The sequence below is a fragment of the Oncorhynchus nerka genome, linkage group LG22, assembly GCF_034236695.1.
Source record: "Oncorhynchus nerka isolate Pitt River linkage group LG22, Oner_Uvic_2.0, whole genome shotgun sequence".
In the NCBI taxonomy this organism is placed as follows: Eukaryota; Metazoa; Chordata; class Actinopteri; order Salmoniformes; family Salmonidae; genus Oncorhynchus; species Oncorhynchus nerka.
In genome coordinates, this window is record NC_088417.1 from 54,465,728 (window position 1) to 54,486,990 (window position 21,263).

Consider the following 21,263-nt stretch of genomic DNA (forward strand, 5'->3'; position numbering starts at 1 on the left):
AAAATCAACAACCAAAATGTGAAAATATGTCAATCATGTGTTGGTAACCCGTTGAATAAAAGTGATAATGCTCTCGAAGCCAGTGTTTGGAGGATATATTGGCACGGTTCACCCACGGCCTAACAACACCCGTGCCATAATATATCCTCCAAACACTGGCTTTTCGGGCTTGATCATTTAAGTATCCACCAATCAAAAGAAAAGATAGGCGGGAGCTAGACAGAAATGACCGCATCTCTGAGTGAACCAAGGGCCCTCTGCTTTGCGATATACTCCAGTGCAGTAGGTGGAAGTATTGCACTACATATTGATTCTAGTCAACTGTTCAAGGTTTCGAAGAAGATTCTAATAAACGTATCAGGAGAAGTGCTTCGATAACAATAAGCTATCGATGAATCTTGTTTGTCAATCACATGACTTTGTTTTGTGTTCATAGTAGCTACGGTTAAGTATTTTTATATTCAGGGTTTTGGCTGGTATAGGTGCACGTTTGGTTACTAGCTATCTAGCAAGCTGCTAATTTATCGCCTTCCAACTATCACAGCTACGTTTAGCAGGCATTCCATGTCAACTTTCACGAGTAGATATGGAACACCCATGCAATATTTTTGAGGATTTGGAACGATATGTCGTGAAAGACGTAAGAAAAGCTTTTACCACCCCTCTCGTGTACTTCTGGTGTCAGTGTTTGTCAGCTAGTTGAAGGTTAGCCCTTGCGCATGACTCCATTACATTAACGTTACACAAGTCGTTGGGAGAAGGCGTGTTCTTTACGGGGAGTTTAATAAGACCGACGCTCAATCTGAACATTAAGACGCGTCGCTTGCGTTAAGGTTCTTACGCTTCCAGAAACCTTATATTTCGTATCACCGAGAAATAACAATAATTGTTTTACGTTGATACACACCTTGATGTAGTGTTCCCACACGCCATATCCATGTTACTGCGCTTGTTTACGGAAGACAAGAGGCTACCTACCACCTGTGCTAATTAGCTATTATCTAGCATGCTCTGAACACCTGTGTGTGAGCATAACTCGCAATGTAGTTTCGTCAGATTGAGGCACCCATAGAGCTGTATAGATTGTGCAAAAGTATATCTATTTTTCATTTTGAATGATTCTTTGTCGCTGATGAAAAGATCAGTTTCTAAAGCCATATCACAAGCGGTGAATATTGACGTTTCTAAACGTCAAAACACAGGGGAGGGATTGTTGTGGGCAAAGCTAATGGGTGAAAACGGTTGTGTTTTCGAGAGCAAGTTGAGGTTGAGCTTCTCTGAATTTAAACATACTGAACAAAAATAAACACAATTTTAAATATTTTGAGTTATTGTTCATATGGCTGGTGTGGTTACACGCGGTCTGTGGTTGTGAGGCCAGGTGGACATACTGCCAAATTCCATAAAATGACGGAGGCAGTTTATGGTAGAGAAATTCACATCCAGTTCTCTGGCACCAGCTCTGGTGGACATTCCTGCAATCACCATGCAAATTGCATGCTCCCTCAACTTGACATCTGTGTCATGTGACGAAACTGCACAATTTAAAGTGACCTCTCATTGTCCCCAGGACAAGGTGCACCTGTGTAATAATCATGCTGTTTAATCATCTTGATATGCCACACCTCTCAGGTGGACGGATTATCTTGGCATTGGAAAAACGCTAACTAATAGGGATGTAAACAAATGTATGCACAAACTTTGAGAGAAATATGCTTTTGTGGATATTGAAAATTCCAGGGATTTTTATTTCAGCTCATGAAACATTTAACATGTGTTTTAAAAATTGTTCAGTGTAAAAAATGCTATGTAGCTAGATAGGATGCTAATAGATTTAGCTACTTGGCCATTATTTTACTAGCTTGCATCTTATGCTAGCACAGATGAAAGGGAAAACATCATATCATTATCATATCTTTGCTACTAACTAGTCTAGCTCTAGGCAGGCATACATTATATGAAAAGGTTAAATGTGCAATGGATATTAATCTGAGTATGGATATTTGCATTTTTAGGCTCCACCAACGGTTTACTACATTCCAGATTTCATAACAGAGGATGAGGAGTCTCAACTATTACAACAGGTAATGGAATACAAGGGAAGGGGGTGACAGATGCACTACACATGTTTAGGTATAACATCAACTAGACATGACATCATGAAATGCCTTTATTCTAATGCTGTTCCAGGTGTATAAGGCACCAAAAACTAAATGGACACAGTTATCCAACAGAAGGCTTCAGAACTGGGGTATGTCAGTGATTTATAACTGAATGTGAGGTGAACTGGGAATGATATGACTGCTGGGTGAAATGCTATTCTTACGCCTATGTACTTAATACAGGTGGGCTGCCTCGTCCGAAAGGGATGCTTGGAGAGAAGCTTCCTGATTGGCTCCTGAAGTACTGCGAGAGAATATCTGCTCTTGGTGCATTTGCTGGGAAGACTGCCAATCATGTGCTGGTGAATGAATACAAGCCAGGGGAGGGAATAATGGTATGGTCCTCACATCAGCTTCAGTCATTAGCATTGTGATAACACCAATATTCTTGTGCACTTTTGTGTGTGTGTGTGAAAATAAGCGTTCAATACATTCCATCGGGTGTGGTACTTCTCTGCTTTTGTGTCATTGTTAATTTTGTACAGTACCAGTCAAAAGTTTGGATACCTACTTTATTTTTACTATTTTATACATTGTAGAATAATAGTGAAGACTTCAAACTATGAAATAACACATATGGAATATTGCCTGCTTTTCCTTCACTCTGCGGTCCTACTCATCCCAAACCATAACCATCTCAATTGGGTTGACGTCAGGTGATTGTGGAGGCCAGGTCATATGATGCAGCACTACATCACTCTCCTTGGTCAAATTGCCCTTACACAGTCTGGAGGTGTGTTTTAGGTCATTGTCCTGTTGAAAAACAAATGTTAGTCCCACTAAGCACAAACCAGATGGGATGGCGTATCACTGCATTATGCTGTGGTAGCTGTGCTGGTTAACTGTGCCTTGAATTCTAAATAAATCCATGTCACCAGCAAAGCACCATCACACCACCTCCCCCATGCGTCACGGTGGGAACCACACATGCGGAGAGCATCCGTTCACCTACTCTCACAAAGACACAGCGGTTGGAACAAAAAATCTCATATTTAGACTCAACAGATCAAAGGACAGATTTCCTCTTTCTTGGCCCAAGCAAGTCTCTTTTTCTTGTTGGTGTCCTTTAGCTGTTGTTTCTTTGCAGCAATTCAACCATCAAGGCCTGATTCACGCAGTCTTCTCTGAACAGTTGATGTTGAGATGTGTCTATCATCAGAATCCATATATATATTTTATATTTTTAACCTCAATTTCAACATACTCTCCTCACCCAATACCAATGTGGTATGGATCTGAAATGTTCTATGCTTTAGAACCGGAACCCCCAACAGAAGCTAACTAGCTAGTAGTCAGTTAGCCACTGCTAGCGGTTATCAGCTAACCTCAGCCCGGTCAACTCCTGCCAATCTGCACAGCGCTATTCAACCCAGAGCATATCGGACTGCTTTTTCTCTACCACATCTCCGGATTCCTACTGTAAGCTCTGAACCTTTTCACCTGGCTCATCGCAGCTAGCAAGCTGCTATCCGAGAGGCTACTCCTGGCTAACGTCTCTGTCCCGAAGCAAGCACCAGTTACCCTGGAGCTAGCCTCGTGCTAGGCCCATCTCCCAGCTAGCTGAAGAGGTCCATCAGCAACTTCTTGGGCTACAATACCTATTTTGCCAATTGGCCTGGAACCCTTTTACTGCCGACACGGAGCCCCGCCGATCCATCAAGATCCTACTGACGTAATCCGCCCGAGGGGGTTTCAACAGGCTCCTCAGTCGCGACGTCCCCTGAAGCCCCACCTGCTATCCCCGGCCCGCTAGCTGTCTGAATTGCTGTGTCTCCAGCTCGCCTAGCTTTTCACTGGACCCTATGATCACTCGGCTACGCATGCCTCTCCCTAAGGGTCAATATGCCTTGTCCATTGCTGTTTTGGTTAGTGATTGTCTTATTTCACTGTAGAGCCTCCAGCCATGCTCAATATGCCTTAGCTAGCCTTTTTGTTCCACCTCCCACACGTGGTGACCTCATTTGGTTTAAATGATGTCTCTAGAGACAAAACCCCTCTCGTCACTCAATGCCTAGGTCTACCTCTACTGTATTCACATGCCACCATACCCTTGTCTTAACATTATGCCTTGAATCAATTCTTCCGCTCCCAGAAACTTGCTCCTTTTACTCTGTTCCGAATGCCCTAGATGACCAGTTCTTATAGCCTTTAGCCGTATCCTTATCCTACTCCTCCTCTGTTCCTCTGGTGATGTAGAGGTTAATCCAGGCCTTGCAGAGCCTAGCTCCACTCCCATTCCCCAGGCGCGCTCATTTGTTGACTTCTGTAACCATAAAAGCCTTGGTTTCATGAATGTTAACATTAGAAGCCTCCTCCCTAAGTTTGTTTTATTCCCTGCTCTAGCACACTGCCAACCCTGTCCTAGCCGTGTCTGAATCCTGGTTTAGGAAGGCCACCAAAACTTCTGACATTTCCATCCCCAAGTACAACATTTTCTGAGAAGATAGAAATGCCAAAGGGGGCGGAGTTGCAATCTACTGCAGAGAGAGCCTGCAGAGTTTTGTCATACTATCCATGTCTGTGCCCAAACAATTTGAGTTTCTACTTTTAAAAATCCACCTTTCCAGAAACAACTCTCTCACTGTTGCCGTTTGTTAAAGACCACCTTCAGCCCCGAGCTGTGCCCTGGACACCATATGTGAATTGATTGCCCCGCATCTATCTTCAGAGCTTGTACTCTTAGGTGACCTAAACTGGGACATGCTTAACACCCTGGCCATCCTACAGTCTAAGCTAGATGCCCTGAATCTCACACAAATTATCAAGGAACCTACCAGGTGCAACCCCAAATCCGTAAACACGAGCACCATCATAGATATCATCCTGACCAACCTGCCCTCTAAATATACCTCTGCTGTCTTCAACCAGGATCTCGGTGATCACTGTGACCTCCTGACGCGATGTTATCTTTCTGGCTCATTTTTCAAAATAAAAGCCTGAAACTATGTCTGAAGACTGTTGACACCTTGAGGAAGCGATAGGAAAAGGAATCTGGTTGATATCCCTTTAAATGGAGCAATGGGAGGCTAAGGAACATGGAGTTTTCAAAATAGAAGCCACTTCCTGGTTTGATTTTTCTCAGGGTTCCGCCTGCAACATCAGTTCTGTTATACTCACAGACAATATTTTGACAGTTTTGGAAACTTTAGTGTTTTCTATCCTAATCTGTCAATTATATGCATATTCTAGCCTCTGGTCCTGAGAAATAGGCCGTTTACTTTGGGAACGTTATTTTTCCAAACATAAAAATAGTGCCCCCTAGTTTCAAGAGGTTAACAACTGATTTGCTCAAACACAGTAAGAAGGAAAGAAATTCCACAAATGAACTTTTAACAAGGCACACCTGTTAATTGAAATGCATTCCAGGTGAGTACCTCGTGAAGCTGGTTGAGAGAATGCCAAGAGTGTGCAAGGCTGTCAAGGCAAAGGGTGGCTACTTTGACAAATATCAACTATAAAATACATTTGTTTAACACTTTTTTTGGTTACTATATGATTCCATGTGTTAGTTCATAGTTTTGATGTCTTCACTATTATTTTACAATGTAGAAAATAGTGAAAATAAATCAAACCCTTTGAGTGAGTAGGTGTTTCCAAACTTTTCACTGGTACTATAAATGACAGCACCTGGTAGGTAGTGATTTGGCTACTGCTTACTGCAGGGGGGTTGGTTGTGTGTGTGTTGTCACAGCCCCATGAGGACGGGCCTCTGTACCATCCCACAGTGACAACCATTAGCTTGGGCTCCCACACATTGCTGGACTTCTACAGGCCCATCAGCGCCCAGGAGGTAAGCTCCTAACACAGCACTGTCTGCTCTCATTAATAAATATGTGAATAGATGCTAACATGTAATAATAATTCATCTATGGAGTACATTTCACACGCGCAATATACAGATGCAGTGCATTCGGAAAGTATTTGGACCCCTTGACTTTTTCCACATTTTGTTACGTTACAGCCTTCTAAAATGGACTAAATACAAATAATCAGCTCAGGTGCATCCTGTTTCCATTGGTCATCCTTGAGATGTTTCTGCAACTTGATTGAAGTCCACCTGTGATAAGTTCAATTCATTGGACATGATTTGGAAAGGCACACACCTGTCTATATAAGGTCTAGAGGTCGACCGATTATGATTTTTCAACGCCGATACCGATTATTGGAGTACCAAAAAAATACTGATTAATCAGCTTTTTTAATTAAATTTTTTAAAACATTTTCATTTAAAAAAATATATATGTGTGTAATAATGACAATTACAACAATACTGAATGAACAATGAACACTTTTATTTTAACTTAATATAATACATCAATAAAATCAATTTAGTTTGAAATAAATAATGAAACATGTTAAATTTGGTTTAAATAACGCAAAAACAAAGTGTTGGGGAAGAAAGTAGAAGTGCAATATGTGCCATGTAAAAAAACTAATGCTTAAGTTCCTTGCTCAGAACATGAGAACATGAAAGCTGGTGGTTCCTTTTAACATGAGTCTTCAATATTCCCAGCTAAGAAGTTTTAGGTTGTAGTTATTATAGGACTATTTCTCTCTATACCATTTGTATTTCATATTAGACTATTGGATGTTCTAATAGGTACTTTAGTATTGCCAGCCTAATCTCGGGAGTTGATAGGCTTGAAGTCATAAACATTGCGAAGGGCTGCTGGCAAATGCTGTTTGAATCAATGCTAACGAGTCTGCTGCTGCTGCCTACCACCGCTCAGTCAGACTGCTCTATTAAATCAAAGACTTAATTATAATAACTTACAGAAATACGAGCCTTAGGTCATTAATATGGTAAAATCTGGAAACTATCATTTTGAAAACAAAACGTTTATTCTTTCAGTGAAATATGGAACCGTTCCGTACTTTATTGACGGGTTGCATCCATCAGTCTAAATATTGCTGTTACATTGCATAACCTTCAATGTTATGTCATAATTATGTAAAATTCTGGCAAATTGGTTCGCAACGAGCCAGGCGGCCCAAACTGTTGCATATACCCTGACTCTGCGTGCAATGAACGCATGAGAAGTGACACAATTTCCCTAGCTTAATATTGCCCGCTAACATGAATTTCTTTTAACTAAATATGCAGGTTTAAAAAATATCCTTCTGTGTATTGATTTTAAAAAGGCATTGATGTTCAACTAACATCAAGGCGGTGGCCCGTTCCTGTAGGTTCATGCTCTACAACATCCGCAGAGTACGACCCTGCCTCACACAGGAAGCGGCGCAGGTCCTAATCCAGGCACTTGTCATCTCCCGTCTGGATTACTGCGACTCGCTGTTGGCTGGGCTCCCTGCCTGTGCCATTAAACCCCTACAACTCATCCAGAACGCCGCAGCCCGTCTGGTGTTCAACCTTCCCAAGTTCTCTCACGTCACCCCGCTCCTCCGCTCTCTCCACTGGCTTCCAGTTGAAGCTCGCATCCGCTACAAGACCATGGTGCTTGCCTACGGAGCTGTGAGGGGAACGGCACCTCAGTACCTCCAGGCTCTGATCAGGCCCTACACCCAAACAAGGGCACTGCGTTCATCCACCTCTGGCCTGCTCGCCTCCCTACCACTGAGGAAGTACAGTTCCCGCTCAGCCCAGTCAAAACTGTTCGCTGCTCTGGCCCCCCAATGGTGGAACAAACTCCCTCACGACGCCAGGACAGCGGAGTCAATCACCACCTTCCGGAGACACCTGAAACCCCACCTCTTTAAGGAATACCTAGGATAGGATAAAGTAATCCCTCTCACCCCCCTCAAAAGATTTAGATGCACTACTGTTCCACTGGATGTCATAAGGTGAATGCACCAATTTGTAAGTCGCTCTGGATAAGAGCGTCTGCTAAATGACTTAAATGTAAATGTTAAATGTAAATGTTTATGGTTAGGTACATTCGTGCAACAATTGTGCTTTTTTTGCAAATGCGCTTTTGTTAAATCATCCCCCGTTTGACGAAGTTGGCTGTCTTTGTTAGGAAGAAATAGTCTTCTGACAGTTCACAACGGCCCAAACTGTTGCATATAGTCTGACAGCTTGCACAGAACGCAAGAGAAGTGACACAATATCCCTTGTTAAAATAAATTCATGTTATTCATGTTAAGAAAGGCGTTGATGTTTATGGTTAGGTACATTGGTGCAACGACAGTGCTTTTTTTCCGCGAATGTGCTTGTTAAATCACCTGTTTGGTGAAGTAGGCTGTGATTCAATGATAAATTAACAGGCACTGCATCGATTATATGCAACGCAGGACAAGCTAGTTACCCTAGTAATATCATCAACCATGTTTAGTTTGATTTTTTTTATAAGATACATTTAATTCTAGCTAGCAACTTACCTTGGCTCCTTGCTGCACTCACAGGTAGTCAGCCTGCCACGCAGTCTCCTCGTGGAGTGCAATGTAATCGGCCATGATTGGTGTCCAAAAAATGATGATTACCGATTTGTTATGAAAACTTGAAATCAGCCCTAATTAATCGTCCATTCCGATTAATTGGTCGACCTCTAATAAGGTCCCACAGTTGACTGTGCATGTCAGAGCAAAATCCAAGCCATGAGATCAAACGAGCTCCGAGACAGGATTGTGTTGAGGCACAGATCTGGGGAAGGGTACAAAATAAATGTCTGCATCATTCCAGAACACAGTGGACTCCATCATTCTTAAATGGAAGATGTTTGGAACCACCAAGACTCTTATTAGAGCTGGCCGCCTGGCCAAACTGAGCAATCGGAGGAAAAGGGAGGTGACCAAGAACCCAATGGTCACTCAGACAGAGCTCTAGAGTTCCTCTGTGGAGATGGGAGAACCTTTCAGAAGGACAACCATCTCTGCAGCATTCCACCACTCAGGCCTTTATGGTAGAGTGGCTAGCTGGAAGCCACTCTTCAGTAAAAGGCACATGACGGCCGGCATGGAGTTAGCTTCTCTGGTCAGACCAGCTTCTCTGGATGAAACCAAGATTGAACTCTTTGGTCTCACGTCTGGAGGAAACCTGGCACCATCCCTACGGTGAAGCATGGTGGTGCCAGCATCATGCTGTGGGGATATTTTTCAGTGGCAGGGACTGGGAGACTAGGCAGGATTGAGGGTCGCCCGGACTTGAACCTGATCGAACATCTCTGGAGAGACCTGAACATAGCTGTGCAGCGCCGCTCCCCATCCAACCTGACAGAGCATGAGAGGATCTGAAGAGAAGGGGAGACACTCCCCAAATACAGGTCTGCCAAGCTTGCAGTGTTATACCCAAGACTTGACGCTGTAATCGCTGCCAAAGGAGTTTCAACAAGGTACTGAATCAAGGGTCTGAATACTTACGTAAATGTCATATTTCAGTTACATTTTATATACATTTACAAAAAAAATGTTTTTCTGTCATGTTGTATTGTTTGTAGATTGAGGAAAAAAAACTTTTGAATCAATTTTAGAATAATGCTTTAATGTGGAAAAAGTCAACGTGTCTGAATACTTTCCGAATGCACTGTTTATACAGACACTAGATGACATGCAGACTTATGGTATTACACAACAGTATTACTGGGTCATTCCACGACAAGAGTGCCTGTTGCGTCCTTTATATATTTTAAGAAGAAATTGTGCACCAATAGAGCTTGCCAGTTTGTAGTCCTAAAATACATTTAAACGTTACCTCTGGTTCGTTCCGCCATCCTTATGGGAAAAAATGAATGGGGAAAGAATAGGTGTTTTGGAATAAGCGCAGAAAATGTCTGAGATTAACACAGGTTTAGGAGATATTATAATTTGTTTAATCTATGAGATGATAGCAGTCAGTTCACATGACCTTTTATGAATTATGAAGCGTTTTTGTGATTTAAAAAAATATATATTATTACTACAAATGATTGAATTCACAACGTTAGCTGATGAAGATGATCTTATAGAACAAAACATGTAAGATCTCCTCAGCCTGTGTTTACCACAGACCTTTATATCCAAAACCCTACAAGAATGCCATTCATTTTCCTCATAGGCTTTGTCCAACGAACCGTAGCGGAGTTAGTGCCTACAAAAAGATGGCATTTCTATTTCTTTCAACAGAATTTTTAAAAGCCTGTTATTAAATGGCACCCCAATTAATATATAGACCACATGGAGAATTCAAAATCTTTTTTTATATGAATAATGGCTTGCTAAAGTGCCAAAATGCAGCATTTTGACACGTCCCTCCATCAACCCTGTCATTTCTTGGAAGACTTTAGCCCAACGAATCCCCAAGCGTCTCCATCATTGTAAAGTCATAGTTATTTTGTTGCTTTGACAGTCATTTTTTAAGAATTTATTTAATGTGATTCATTTACGTCTGTCCCTCGTTTTAAAGGTAGACTCCGCTACACTACCGTTCAAAAGGTTGTGTAGCTGAATATCTACATAGGCGTACGGAGGCCCATTATCAGCAACCATTACTCCTGTGTTCCAATGGCACGATGTGTTAGCTAATCCAAGTTTATCATTTGACAAGGATAATTGATAATTAGAAAACCCTTTTGCAACTGTTAGCACAGCTGAAAACGGTTGTTCTGATTAAAGAAGCAATAGAACTGGCTTTCTTTAGACTAGTTGAGTATCTGGAGCATCAGCATTTGTGGGTTCGATTACAGGCTCAAAATGGCCAGAAACAAAGACCTTTTTTCTGAAACTCGTCAGTCTATTCTTGTTCTGAGAAATTAAGGCCATTCCATGCGAGAAATTGCCAAAACTGAACATCTCGTACAACGCTGTGTACTACTCCCTTCACAGAACAGCGCAAACTGTCTCTAACCAGAATAGAAAAAGGAGTGGGAGGCTACGGTGCACAACTGAGCAAGAGGACAAGTACATTAGTGTCTAGTTTGAGAAACAGACACCTCACAAGTCCTCAACTGGCAGCTTTATTAAATAGTACCCGCAAAACACAAGTCTCAACGTCAACAGTGAAGAAGCGACTCCGTGATGCTAGCCTTCTAGGCAGAGTTCCTCTGTCCAGTGCCTGTGTTCTTTTGCCCATCTTAATCTTTTCGTTTTATTGGCCAGTCTGAGAGATGACTTTTTCTTTGCAACTCTGCCTCGAAGGCCAGCATCCCAGAGTCGCTTCTTCACTTTTGACGTTGAGACTGGTGTTTTGTGGGTATTATTTAATGAAGCTGCCAGTTGAGGACTTGTGAGGCATCTATCTTTAAGGTCAAACCTGTTACGTGAACTGAACTCTTGTTTTAATATGGTGAAATTCTTCCTTTTGGGAAAGAAATTCAACAGAAACCGTCAAAATGTAATGCTCATCATATAGGAGTGGCAGGTAGCTTAGTGGTTATAGCGTTGGACTAGTAACCAAAAGCTTGACAAGGTAAAAAGATCTGTCGTTCTGCCCCTGAACAATCAAGTCAAATCAAAGTTTATTTGTCGCGTGCGCCGAATACAACAGGTGTAGACCTTAGAGTGAAATGCTTACTTACAGGCTCTAACAAATAGTGCAAAAAGGGTATTAGGTGAACAATAGGTAAGTAAAGAAATAAAAACAACAGTGAAACGACAGGCGAAAAATAACAGTAGCGAGGCTATAAAAGTAACGAGGCTACACACAGACACCGGTTAGTTGGGCTGATTGAGGTAGTATGTACATGTAGATATGGTTAAAGTGGCTATGCATATATGATGAACAGAGACTAGCAGTAGCGTAAAAGAGGGGTTGTTGGGTGGTGGACACAATGCAGATAACCCAGTTATCCAATGTGTGGGAACACTGGTTGGTCCGGCCAATTGAGGTAGTATGTACATGAATGTATAGTTAAAGTGACTATGCATATATGATAAGCAGAGAGTCGCATCAGCTTAAAAGAGGGATTGGGGGGAACACACAATACAAATACACTGGGTAGCAATTTGAATACCTATTCATGGGGTCTTATGGCTTGGGCGTAAAAACGGTTGAGATTACTTTTTGTCCTAGACTTGGCACTCCGGCACCGCTTGCCATGCGGTAGTAGAGAGAACAGTTGGGTTGGCGGCTTTCTTTGACAATTTTTAGGGCCTTCCTCTGACACCGACTGGTGTAGAGGTCCTGGATGGCAGGCAGCTTTGCCCCAGTGATATACTGGGCCAATAGCACTACCCTCTGTAGTGCCTTGCGGTCGGCATTTGCCATACCAGGCAGTGATGCAACCGGTCAGGATGTTCTCGATGTTGCAGCTGTAGAACCTTTTGAGGATCTCAGGACCCATGCCAAATCTTTTTAGTTTCCTGAGGGGGAATAGGCTTTATCATGCCCTCTTCACGACTGTTTTGGTGTGTTTGGACCATTCTAGTTTGTTGGTGATGTGGACACCAAGGAACTTGAAGCTCTCAACCTGCTCCGCTACAGCCCCGTCGATAAGAATGGGGGCGTACTTGGTCCTCCTTTTCCTGTAGTCCACAATCATCTCCTTAGTCTTGGTTACATTGAGGGTTAGGTTGTTATTCTGGCACCACCCGGCCAGGTCTCTGACCACCTCCCTATAGGCTGTCTCCATCGTTATCGGTGATCAGGCCTACCACTGTTGTGTCATCTGCAAACTTAATGATGGTGTTGGAGTCGTGCCTGGCCATGCAGTCGTGGGTGAACAAGGGAGTACAGGAGAGGACTGAGCACACACCCCTGGGGGTTCCAATGTTGAGGGTCAGCGTGGCAGATGTGTTGCTACCTACCCTCAACACCTGGGGGTGACCCGTCAGGAAGTCCAGGATCCAGTTGCAGAGGGAGGTGTTTAGTCCCAGGATCCTTAGCTTAGTGATGATCTTTGAGGGTACTATGGTGTTGAACGCTGAGTTGTAGTCAATGAATAGCATTCTCACATAAGTGTTCCTTTTGTCCAGGTGGAAAAGGGCAGTGTGGAGTGCAATAGAGATTGCATCATCTGTGGATCTGTTTGGGCGGTATGCAAATTGGAGTGGGTCTAAGGTTTCTGGGATAATGGTGTTGTGAGCCATTACCAGCCTTTCAATGCACTTCATGGCTAACGACTTGAGTGCTATGGGACTGTAGTCATTTAGGCAGGTTGCCTTCGTGTTCTTGGGCACAGGGACTATGGTGGTCTGCTTGAAACATGTTGGTATTACAGACTCAATTAGGGACATGTTGAAAATGTCAGTGAAGACACCTGCCAGTTGGTCAGCACACGTCCTGGTAATCCGTCTGGCCCCGCAGCCTTGTGAATGTTGACCTGTTTAAAGGTCTTATTCACGTCGGCTACGGAGAGCGTGATCACACAGTCGTCCGGGAACAGCTGATGCTTTCATGCATACCTCAGTGTTACTTGCCTCGAAGCGAGCATAGAAGTGATTAAGCTCGTGTCACTGGGCAGCTCGTGGCTGTGCTTCCCTTTGTAGTCTGTAATCGTTTGCAAGCCGGTGTAGTAAGATGAGCGTCGGAGCCGGTGTAGTATGAATCAATCTTAGCCCTGTATTGACGCTTTGCCTGTATATGGTTCGTCGCAGGGCATAGCAGGATTTCTTATAATCTTCCCGGGTTAGAGTCCCGCTCCTTGAAAGCAGCAGCTCTACCCTTTAGCTCAGTGCTAATTTTGCCTATAATCCATGGCTTCTGGTTGGGGTATGTACGTACAGTCACTGTGGGGAGGACTTCCTCGATGCACTTATTGATAAAGCCAGTGACATTTGTGGTGTACTCAATGCCATCGTAAGAATCCCGGAACATGTTCCAGTCTGTGGAAGCAAAACAGTCTTGTAGTTTAGCATCTGCTTCATCTGACCACTTTTTTTTAGACCGAGTCACTGGTGCTTCCTGCTTTAATTTTTGCTTGTAAGCAGGAATCAGGAGGATAGGGTTGTGGTCGGATTTACCAAATGGAGGGAGAGCTTTGTACGCTTCTCTGTGTGTGGAGTACAGGTGAACTACAATTTTTTTTCCTCTGGTTGCACATTTAACATGTTGATAGAAATGAGGTTGAACTGATTTAAGTTTCCATGCATTAGTCTCCGGCCACTAGGAGTGCCGCCTCTAGGTGAGTGGTTTCCTGTTTGCTTATTTCCAAGGCAGTTAACCCACTGTTCCTTCATTGAAAATAATATTTTTTTCTTAACTGACTTGCCTAGTTAAATAAAGGTTAAATAAAAAATGGAGTAAAAGCAGGTGAGCTGGTTCTCTTTTTGGACAGTTTCTTGTGTTTTGTATTGGAAAACTGAGCGGTTCGAGCATAACACATCAACCCTGTTATCTATCCATGGATAGACAGGCTAGAAATGTTTTAACAATGACATGTTTGGGGGTGAAGAGCACGTTCAATTTCCACTCGCTGTTGCACACAACAAGATTCTAGTCCCCATGTCATAAAGGGATTAATGGCTGATTTTTAAGAATAAATTGTCAACCCTGTTACTTTATTTGGCACTCAGTAGACTCTTACTATAGTTTATTTAACCTCTTAAAAAGGGAACTTGTTTTTATGAAGTTGAACATGTGCTCTTCTTGACAATGTTATGAGGTGATTTATTATAATAATTTACACATCTTAAAATAAGTTACACTTCTCAAAAGGCACCGAATTGGTGGAACTTGTTTACTAACGTCTTGTCACTCACTTCATCCCCAGCTAGATGAGGTGCCACAGACTGAGGAGAGCCGCTACCTCCTGTCTCTGCTGGTGCGGCCGCGGAGCCTCCTCATCCTCCAGGACGACATGTACCAGCGCCTCCTCCACGGCATCCAGGGGACGCACCACGACTCCCTCACTGAAAGGGTGGCCAACCTGCTCACTGCCGGGGTCCTGCCAGGGGCCACATTAACCCGAGGCACCAGGGTGTCCCTCACCGTGCGTCACGTGCCCATAGTCATGAGGGCCAATCTGCTCCTGGGCAGGAAATGACAAGAGGAAGTGACATTTGAGGACTTGGGAAAAAATTGACACCATGATACAGACTGACTTGATTATGTCATTCATTGTCTGCCAAGGAAAAGTTTAAATGGGATCCTTGGGATGTCCCAAATTTCAAACGGGTATGGTTGTTGCAGTGGATATATTACCGCCACACCGGCAGTCATTAGTCATGGCTGCAGTAAAGTTCCACATGACAACAGTCACGGTAATCTCCTCTGTGTTCTGGACATGCGTTGGAGCAGGGCCTTAAATGTGTAATTCACTATCCACGTTGGCAGGTGGTAATACTCAGGGCTCTACAGTGTGAGCATTTCATAAAAATATTCAAGTATGGGCACAAGTGCCAGTTGTGATTTATACCAAAATAAATGCCATTTTGTTTTATATCTGGTAATGCACAATGAAATCTGAATCCTGACGTTATAGCTATCCCACCTCGCACAGCAATGCTGCCTGTCTAGGGGGCTATGAGCACCATGTGTGAAGTGCTAAAAGGTTTGTTTTTAGAAACAATGCGCACAGGAATAAAAGTTGGTCTAATTTACTCAATTCGACTACAGTGAGACGGACCCCGGTTTTCTTGGCTATTGACATTGTTTTGTTCACAAACAAGGTTTCTTTTTAATGTTGGAGTTTACTTCCACTGCTAGCAAAAACAGACATTGTCGGATTCTACTAGTGAGATTCTCACAGGCACACATGACTTGAGTGGCCCTGTTACCAAGGTAACCTTAAATGGGCAGCAGAATTTTTTTTCTGTTATTTTGGTTCAAAGGTCACAGAATATTAACTCAGTCAATATATAACATTCTTACTAGTAATACATTTGTTTTAGAAACATTACTAAGCATGCTCATAGTTTTTTTTTTGTGTAATTATGCAAAGCTATATTTTGTCTGGTCAAAAATGTGAGTGGCTAGTAGATTTAAAAATAATAATATTTATACCTGCCACAGTGGCTGGTATACAGAAAAGTTTGTTTTAGGCCCTGGTTGGTAGTACCCAAATTGCTAATGACCTTCAGGTCACCAATGGCCTGGTACTCAGGGCTCTATTGTCCTTCTATCCACTCTGACATCAATGCAAATGCAGTTGAAAATCACAAACACTTATCTTCAAACCCGTATTGTGCTTTTAAAACTCACCTCAGTGTGATGATCAATTTGAAGAAAGAATTTCAACAACAGGTTGAAACTGAGTGGAAAACATGGTCGTCGTTTCAAAGCCCAACACAATGAAATGGACAGCACTTTCTAAGGTGATGATTAATTCAAAGCATACATACACATATTCAAGCTTACGCATATGCAAGGCTAAAAATGTTTAAAAGACCAATTAAAATGATTGTGCCGTTATACAATATATAGCCTACCACATATTATGCACGGCAGAAAAACATAAAAGAAAACTGATTTCAGATGTAATTGGTCTAGCCTACACTTCAAAATTAAACAAATTCTAGTAATTGCCTTTTGAGTGTGGACTGTATTATTATGCATACTGGATGGACTGGTTGCCTTGTGCTACACGCCAAACTTTGTCCACGAGTCTAGGAGAGAACGTATAGGCTTAGGCGATGCTGTTGGTTCATTGATTGTGCAGGGCGGCTTACGGAGTTAGCCTACAATTATAGTGATGTTGTATTTGATTTTTGAAAAACCTAGTGCATTGTTTATATTTTCATTTTTTATTAGGCTTACACATGACCGTTTAGCTATACAGAATCTCACCACTACAGCTCTTCTCTCCTTCATTCCTTTCTCGGCCATGCAGAAAGAGGGGCTGTCAACGGTTGAATTCAATGTTTTGTTGTGAAAACATGTTAGTATCGATGTTCCCCAACAGATTTGACTTGGTTTCCCAAATTAAGCAATGGGTTGCTGCAGGAACAGAGTTGGAGAGCCCATGGCATACAGTTTGGGTGGAATATCACCTGTCACACTGCGAGTGCATGCTCCTCAAACAGTGATTGATGTGTGGAGTGAAGCAAGTGTTCTTATAAGCCCAGACATTTCTATATGCAACCCCGTGTGAAAGCAAGGTTTTTGTGGTTGCCACTAAAAAGAGGATCCCTGCTGCTACTATATTTATTTCTTAGCTGCTCATATTAAGCACATGCTCCGCTAGAAAACTGAAGTAGCCTACCCAGCATCATTGGAGAAAAAAAATATATCGGTGGGAAAGTGGCCTCCATTCACTATTGGAGTACATACGGATGACGTCTTCTTTCCCCTGCCCCTGTTCTTGCCCTTGCCTGTTCTTGATAACTGGCCCTTCTTAAATCAAAACTAGTTTTGCACATTAAAGATTAAATTGAGAAAAGTATGATTGGTGGAAATATGATCACTTGATGAGAGAACAGCTGTGCAGCCTAAGGCAAGGAACAGAGCGCAAGCTTTTTTTTGCGACTTTCTCATCAGTAGCCTGTAGTTGCATCATGCAGCCCATATATTTTTGATTTCTTGGACATTTTTAAGGTTTGTGTCATTCACAATTGTTGCCAAATTACTCAATCTAGCAAATATGAACTGTTTCATATGATCACATCCGACGGCTCCGACACTCGTCGGATGTGGAACACCTATGTGAGAATTCTGTTCATTGACTACAGCTCAGCGTTCAACACCATAGTACCCTCAAAGCTCATCACCAAGCTAAGGATCCTGGGACTAAACACCTCCCTCTGCAACTGGATCCTGGACTTCCTGACAGGCCGCCCCCAGGTGGTGAGGGTAGGTAGCAACACATCTGCCACGCTGATCCTCAACACTGGAGCTCCCCAGGGGTGCGTGCTCAGTCCCCTCCTGTACTCCCTGTTCACCCATGACTGCATGGCCAGGCATGACTCCAACACCATCATTAAGTTTGCTGACGACACAACTGTGGTAGGCCTGATCACCGACAACGACGAGACAGCCTATAGAGAGGAGGTCAGAGACCTGGCCAGGTGGTGCCAGAATAACAACCTATCCCTTAACATAACCAAGACTAATGATTGTGGACTACAGGAAAAGGAGCACCGAGCATGTCCCCATTCTCATCGACGGGGCTGTAGTGGAGCAGGTTGAGAGCTTCAATTTCCTTGGTGTCCACATCAATAACAAACTAGATTGGTCCAAACACACCAAGACAATCATGAAGAGGGCACGACAAAGCCTATTCCCCCTCAGGAAACTATAAAGATTTGGCATGGGTCCTGAGATCCTCAAAAGTTCTACAGCTGCAACATCGAGAGCATCCTGACCGGTTGCATTACTGCCTGGTACGGCAACTGCTCGGCCTCCAACCGCAAGGCATTTCAGAGGGTAGTGCTATTGGCCCAGTACATCACTGGGGCAAAGCTGCCTGCCATCCAGGACCTCTACACCAGGCGGTGTCAGAGGAAGGCCCTAAAAATTGTCAAAGACCCCAGCCACCCCAGTCATAGACTGTTCTCTCTACTACCGCATGGCAAGCGGTACCGGAGTGCCAAGTCTAGGAAAAAAAGGCTTCTCAAAAGTTTTTACCCCCAAGCCTTAAGACTCCTGAACAGGTAACCAAATAGTTACCTGGACTATTTGCATTGTGTCACCCCCCCCCCAACCCCTATTTTACGCTGCTGCTACTCTCTGTTTATCTTATATGCATAGTCACTTTAACTATACATTCATGTACATACTACCTCAATTGGCCCAACCAACCAGTGCTCCCGCACATTGGCTAACCGGGCTATCTGCATTGTGTTCCACCACCCGCCAACCCCTCTTTTTACTTTTCTCCTACTCTCTGTTCATCATATATGCATTAGTCACTTTAACGATACCTACATGTACATACTACCTCAATAAGCCTGACTAACAGGTGTCTGTATATCGCTTTGCTACTCTTTTTTTCAAATATCTTTTTACGGTTGTTTTATTTCTTTACTTACCCACACACACACAACTTCTTTTTTTTCCGCACCATTGGTTAGAGCCTGTAAGTAAGCATTTCACTGTAAGGTCTACATCTGTTGTATTCGGCGCACGTGACAAATAAACTTTGATTTGATTTTACGCTCAACATAGCCACTTCATAATCGCACTCGCTCCCGAATGGGAAAAATATCCTTATTCCACATTTGTTGTTTAACCTTTGAGTCAATACTTTGAAGCACCGTTGGCAGCAATTACAGCTGTGAGTCTTTCTGGTTAAGTATCTAATAGCTTTCCACACCTGGATTGTGCAACATCTGTCCATTATTCTTTTAGCTCTGTCAAATTGGTTGTTGATCATTGCTAGACAACCATTTTCAGGTCATGCCATAGATTGTCAAGTAGATTTAACTCAGAACTATAACTCGGCCACTCAGGAACATTTGTCTTCTTGGTAAGCAACTCCAGTGTAGATTTGGCCTTGTGTATTAGATTATTGTCCTGCTGAAATGTGAATTAATCTCCCAGTGTCTGTTGGGAAGCAGACTGAACCAGGTTTTCCTGTAGGATTTTGTCTGTGCTTAGCTCCATTTACGTTTCTTTTTTTATCCTGAAAAACTCCCCTGTCCTTAACGATTACAAGCATACCCATAACATAATGCAGCCACCACTATGCTTGAAAATATGGAGAGTGGTACTCCGTAATATGTTGTATTGGATTTACACCAAATATAACACTTTTATATTCAGAACAAAAAGTGAATTGCTTTGGCTCATTTTTTTTCCAGTATTACTTTAGTGCCTTGTTGCAAACAGGATGCATGTTTTGGAATGTTTTTATTCTGTACAGGCTTCCTTTTCACTCTGTTAATGAGGTTAATATTGTGGAGTAACTACAATGTTGTTGATCCATCCTCAGTTTTCTCCTATCACAGCCATTAAACTCTGTAGCTGTTTTAAAGTCACCATTGGCTTCACAGTGAAATCCCTGAGCAGTTTTCTTTCTCTCCGGCACCCAAGTAAGGAAGGACGCATGTATCTTTGTAGTGACTGGGTGTAAAGTGTAATTCAGTGCTCGACTGAGGGACCTTACAGATAATTGTATGTGTGGGGTACAGAGATGATGTCATTCATGATGATGTCATTCAAAAATCATGTTAAACACTATTATTGCACACAGAGTGAGTCCATGAAACGTACAGTATGTGACTTGTAGCTCATTTCTACCCATTGTATGTACAGTATGTTTTGATACGGTTCGGATCAGGCAAGTTTTTATCCGAGGCTTCATGCGGTGAAGCCTTTATGTACATGTAGAATACTTCCTCACTGTTTCACATTTGGAATAATGTGGCTAATAGCCTACACAAATAGGCTGCAATATTAAAAATAAATGAAATCAAATTTAATCCAATTTGAGACTCCTGAAGTCACCACGGCCTGTAGGTCCAGCGTGCGGGCCTGACTGTTTTCTATAGTGAGTATTGCCAACCCAGACAGTCTTTCCTGAGACATTGTGCATTATTATTATTATGTCCATTCCACTGCAGATATACCAGAGATAAGGGACTTGATATTTGCTACCACAGAACTCAAACACTGGTTCAGTGGTAGGAATGAAACCGCAAACCGCTTTTTGTTGTTGTCTGCTGTTTGTAGCTCAGTTGTTAGAACATGGTGCTTGTAATGTCAGGGTAGTGAGTTCGATTCGCGGGACCACCCATATGTAGTATGTATGCATGCATGACTGTAATTCACGTTGGATAAAAGCGTCTGCTAAATGGGAAATATAAGAATTAGGCTCTCGTTCAAAAGCGTATATCAGACCACCGGAATAAGCTCCACTCATTGCACTGGTGTGGACATAGCCTTGACCATGGCATTTGTTCACCAATATACTTTCAATCAGTTACTTTTTTCCTGAGGAACTTTTTCAGTCATTCCTGAAGCCCAAGAAACAAGCACTTAGAATCCTAGTATTGAAATTATAAAGGTTTATTAATTGTAGCGTTGGGGAAAGTAGTGGTATGTGTTAATTGTAGGGGTACTCATGGGGCTGGGGATCAGAAATGGCCCGTGCGAGAGAGGCAGGGTTATGTTTTCATGGCTAGACTAGTGCAAAAGTTGTCATATGCTGAGACAGTGAAGAAAGTAGAGGAAGATGGGTCAAGGGGGAGGGATCCTGAGAGGAGGGGTGTGAGGTAGATATGTACCAGTACATAGGGATAGGCCAAAAAGTGATATGTTAGAGTAAAATTTGATTTTTAGCATTTATAGCTATGGTTATCAACTGTACTGGAGGGATAGAACGTAAGTCACAGAAAATTGAGGTTGTGGTGGCA

General features: G+C 42.7%; 1 protein-coding gene across 1 annotated transcript; it reads left to right on the forward strand.

Annotated features, from left to right (window-relative positions):
- Nucleotides 1-312: 312 nt before the first annotated feature.
- LOC115105353 (alpha-ketoglutarate-dependent dioxygenase alkB homolog 6) lies at nt 313-16,498 on the forward strand. The gene is made up of 6 exons (XM_029627295.2): nt 313-640; nt 2,016-2,084; nt 2,191-2,251; nt 2,346-2,497; nt 5,854-5,952; nt 14,744-16,498. Exons 1-6 carry the CDS (start codon nt 587-589, stop codon nt 15,014-15,016), a joined length of 708 nt encoding a protein of 235 aa, XP_029483155.1. The 5' UTR covers nt 313-586; the 3' UTR covers nt 15,017-16,498.
- The last annotated feature ends 4,765 nt before the right edge of the window (nt 16,499-21,263 follow it).

Coding starts and splice junctions, on each gene's coding strand:
- LOC115105353 (XM_029627295.2), top strand. CDS start 587: ATGGAACACCCATGCAATATTTTTGAGGATTTGGAACGATATGTCGTG. Junction 2,252..2,345: donor CAGAAGGCTTCAGAACTGGG/GTATGTCAGTGA, acceptor TACTTAATACAG/GTGGGCTGCCTCGTCCGAAA. Junction 2,498..5,853: donor AGCCAGGGGAGGGAATAATG/GTATGGTCCTCA, acceptor GTGTTGTCACAG/CCCCATGAGGACGGGCCTCT.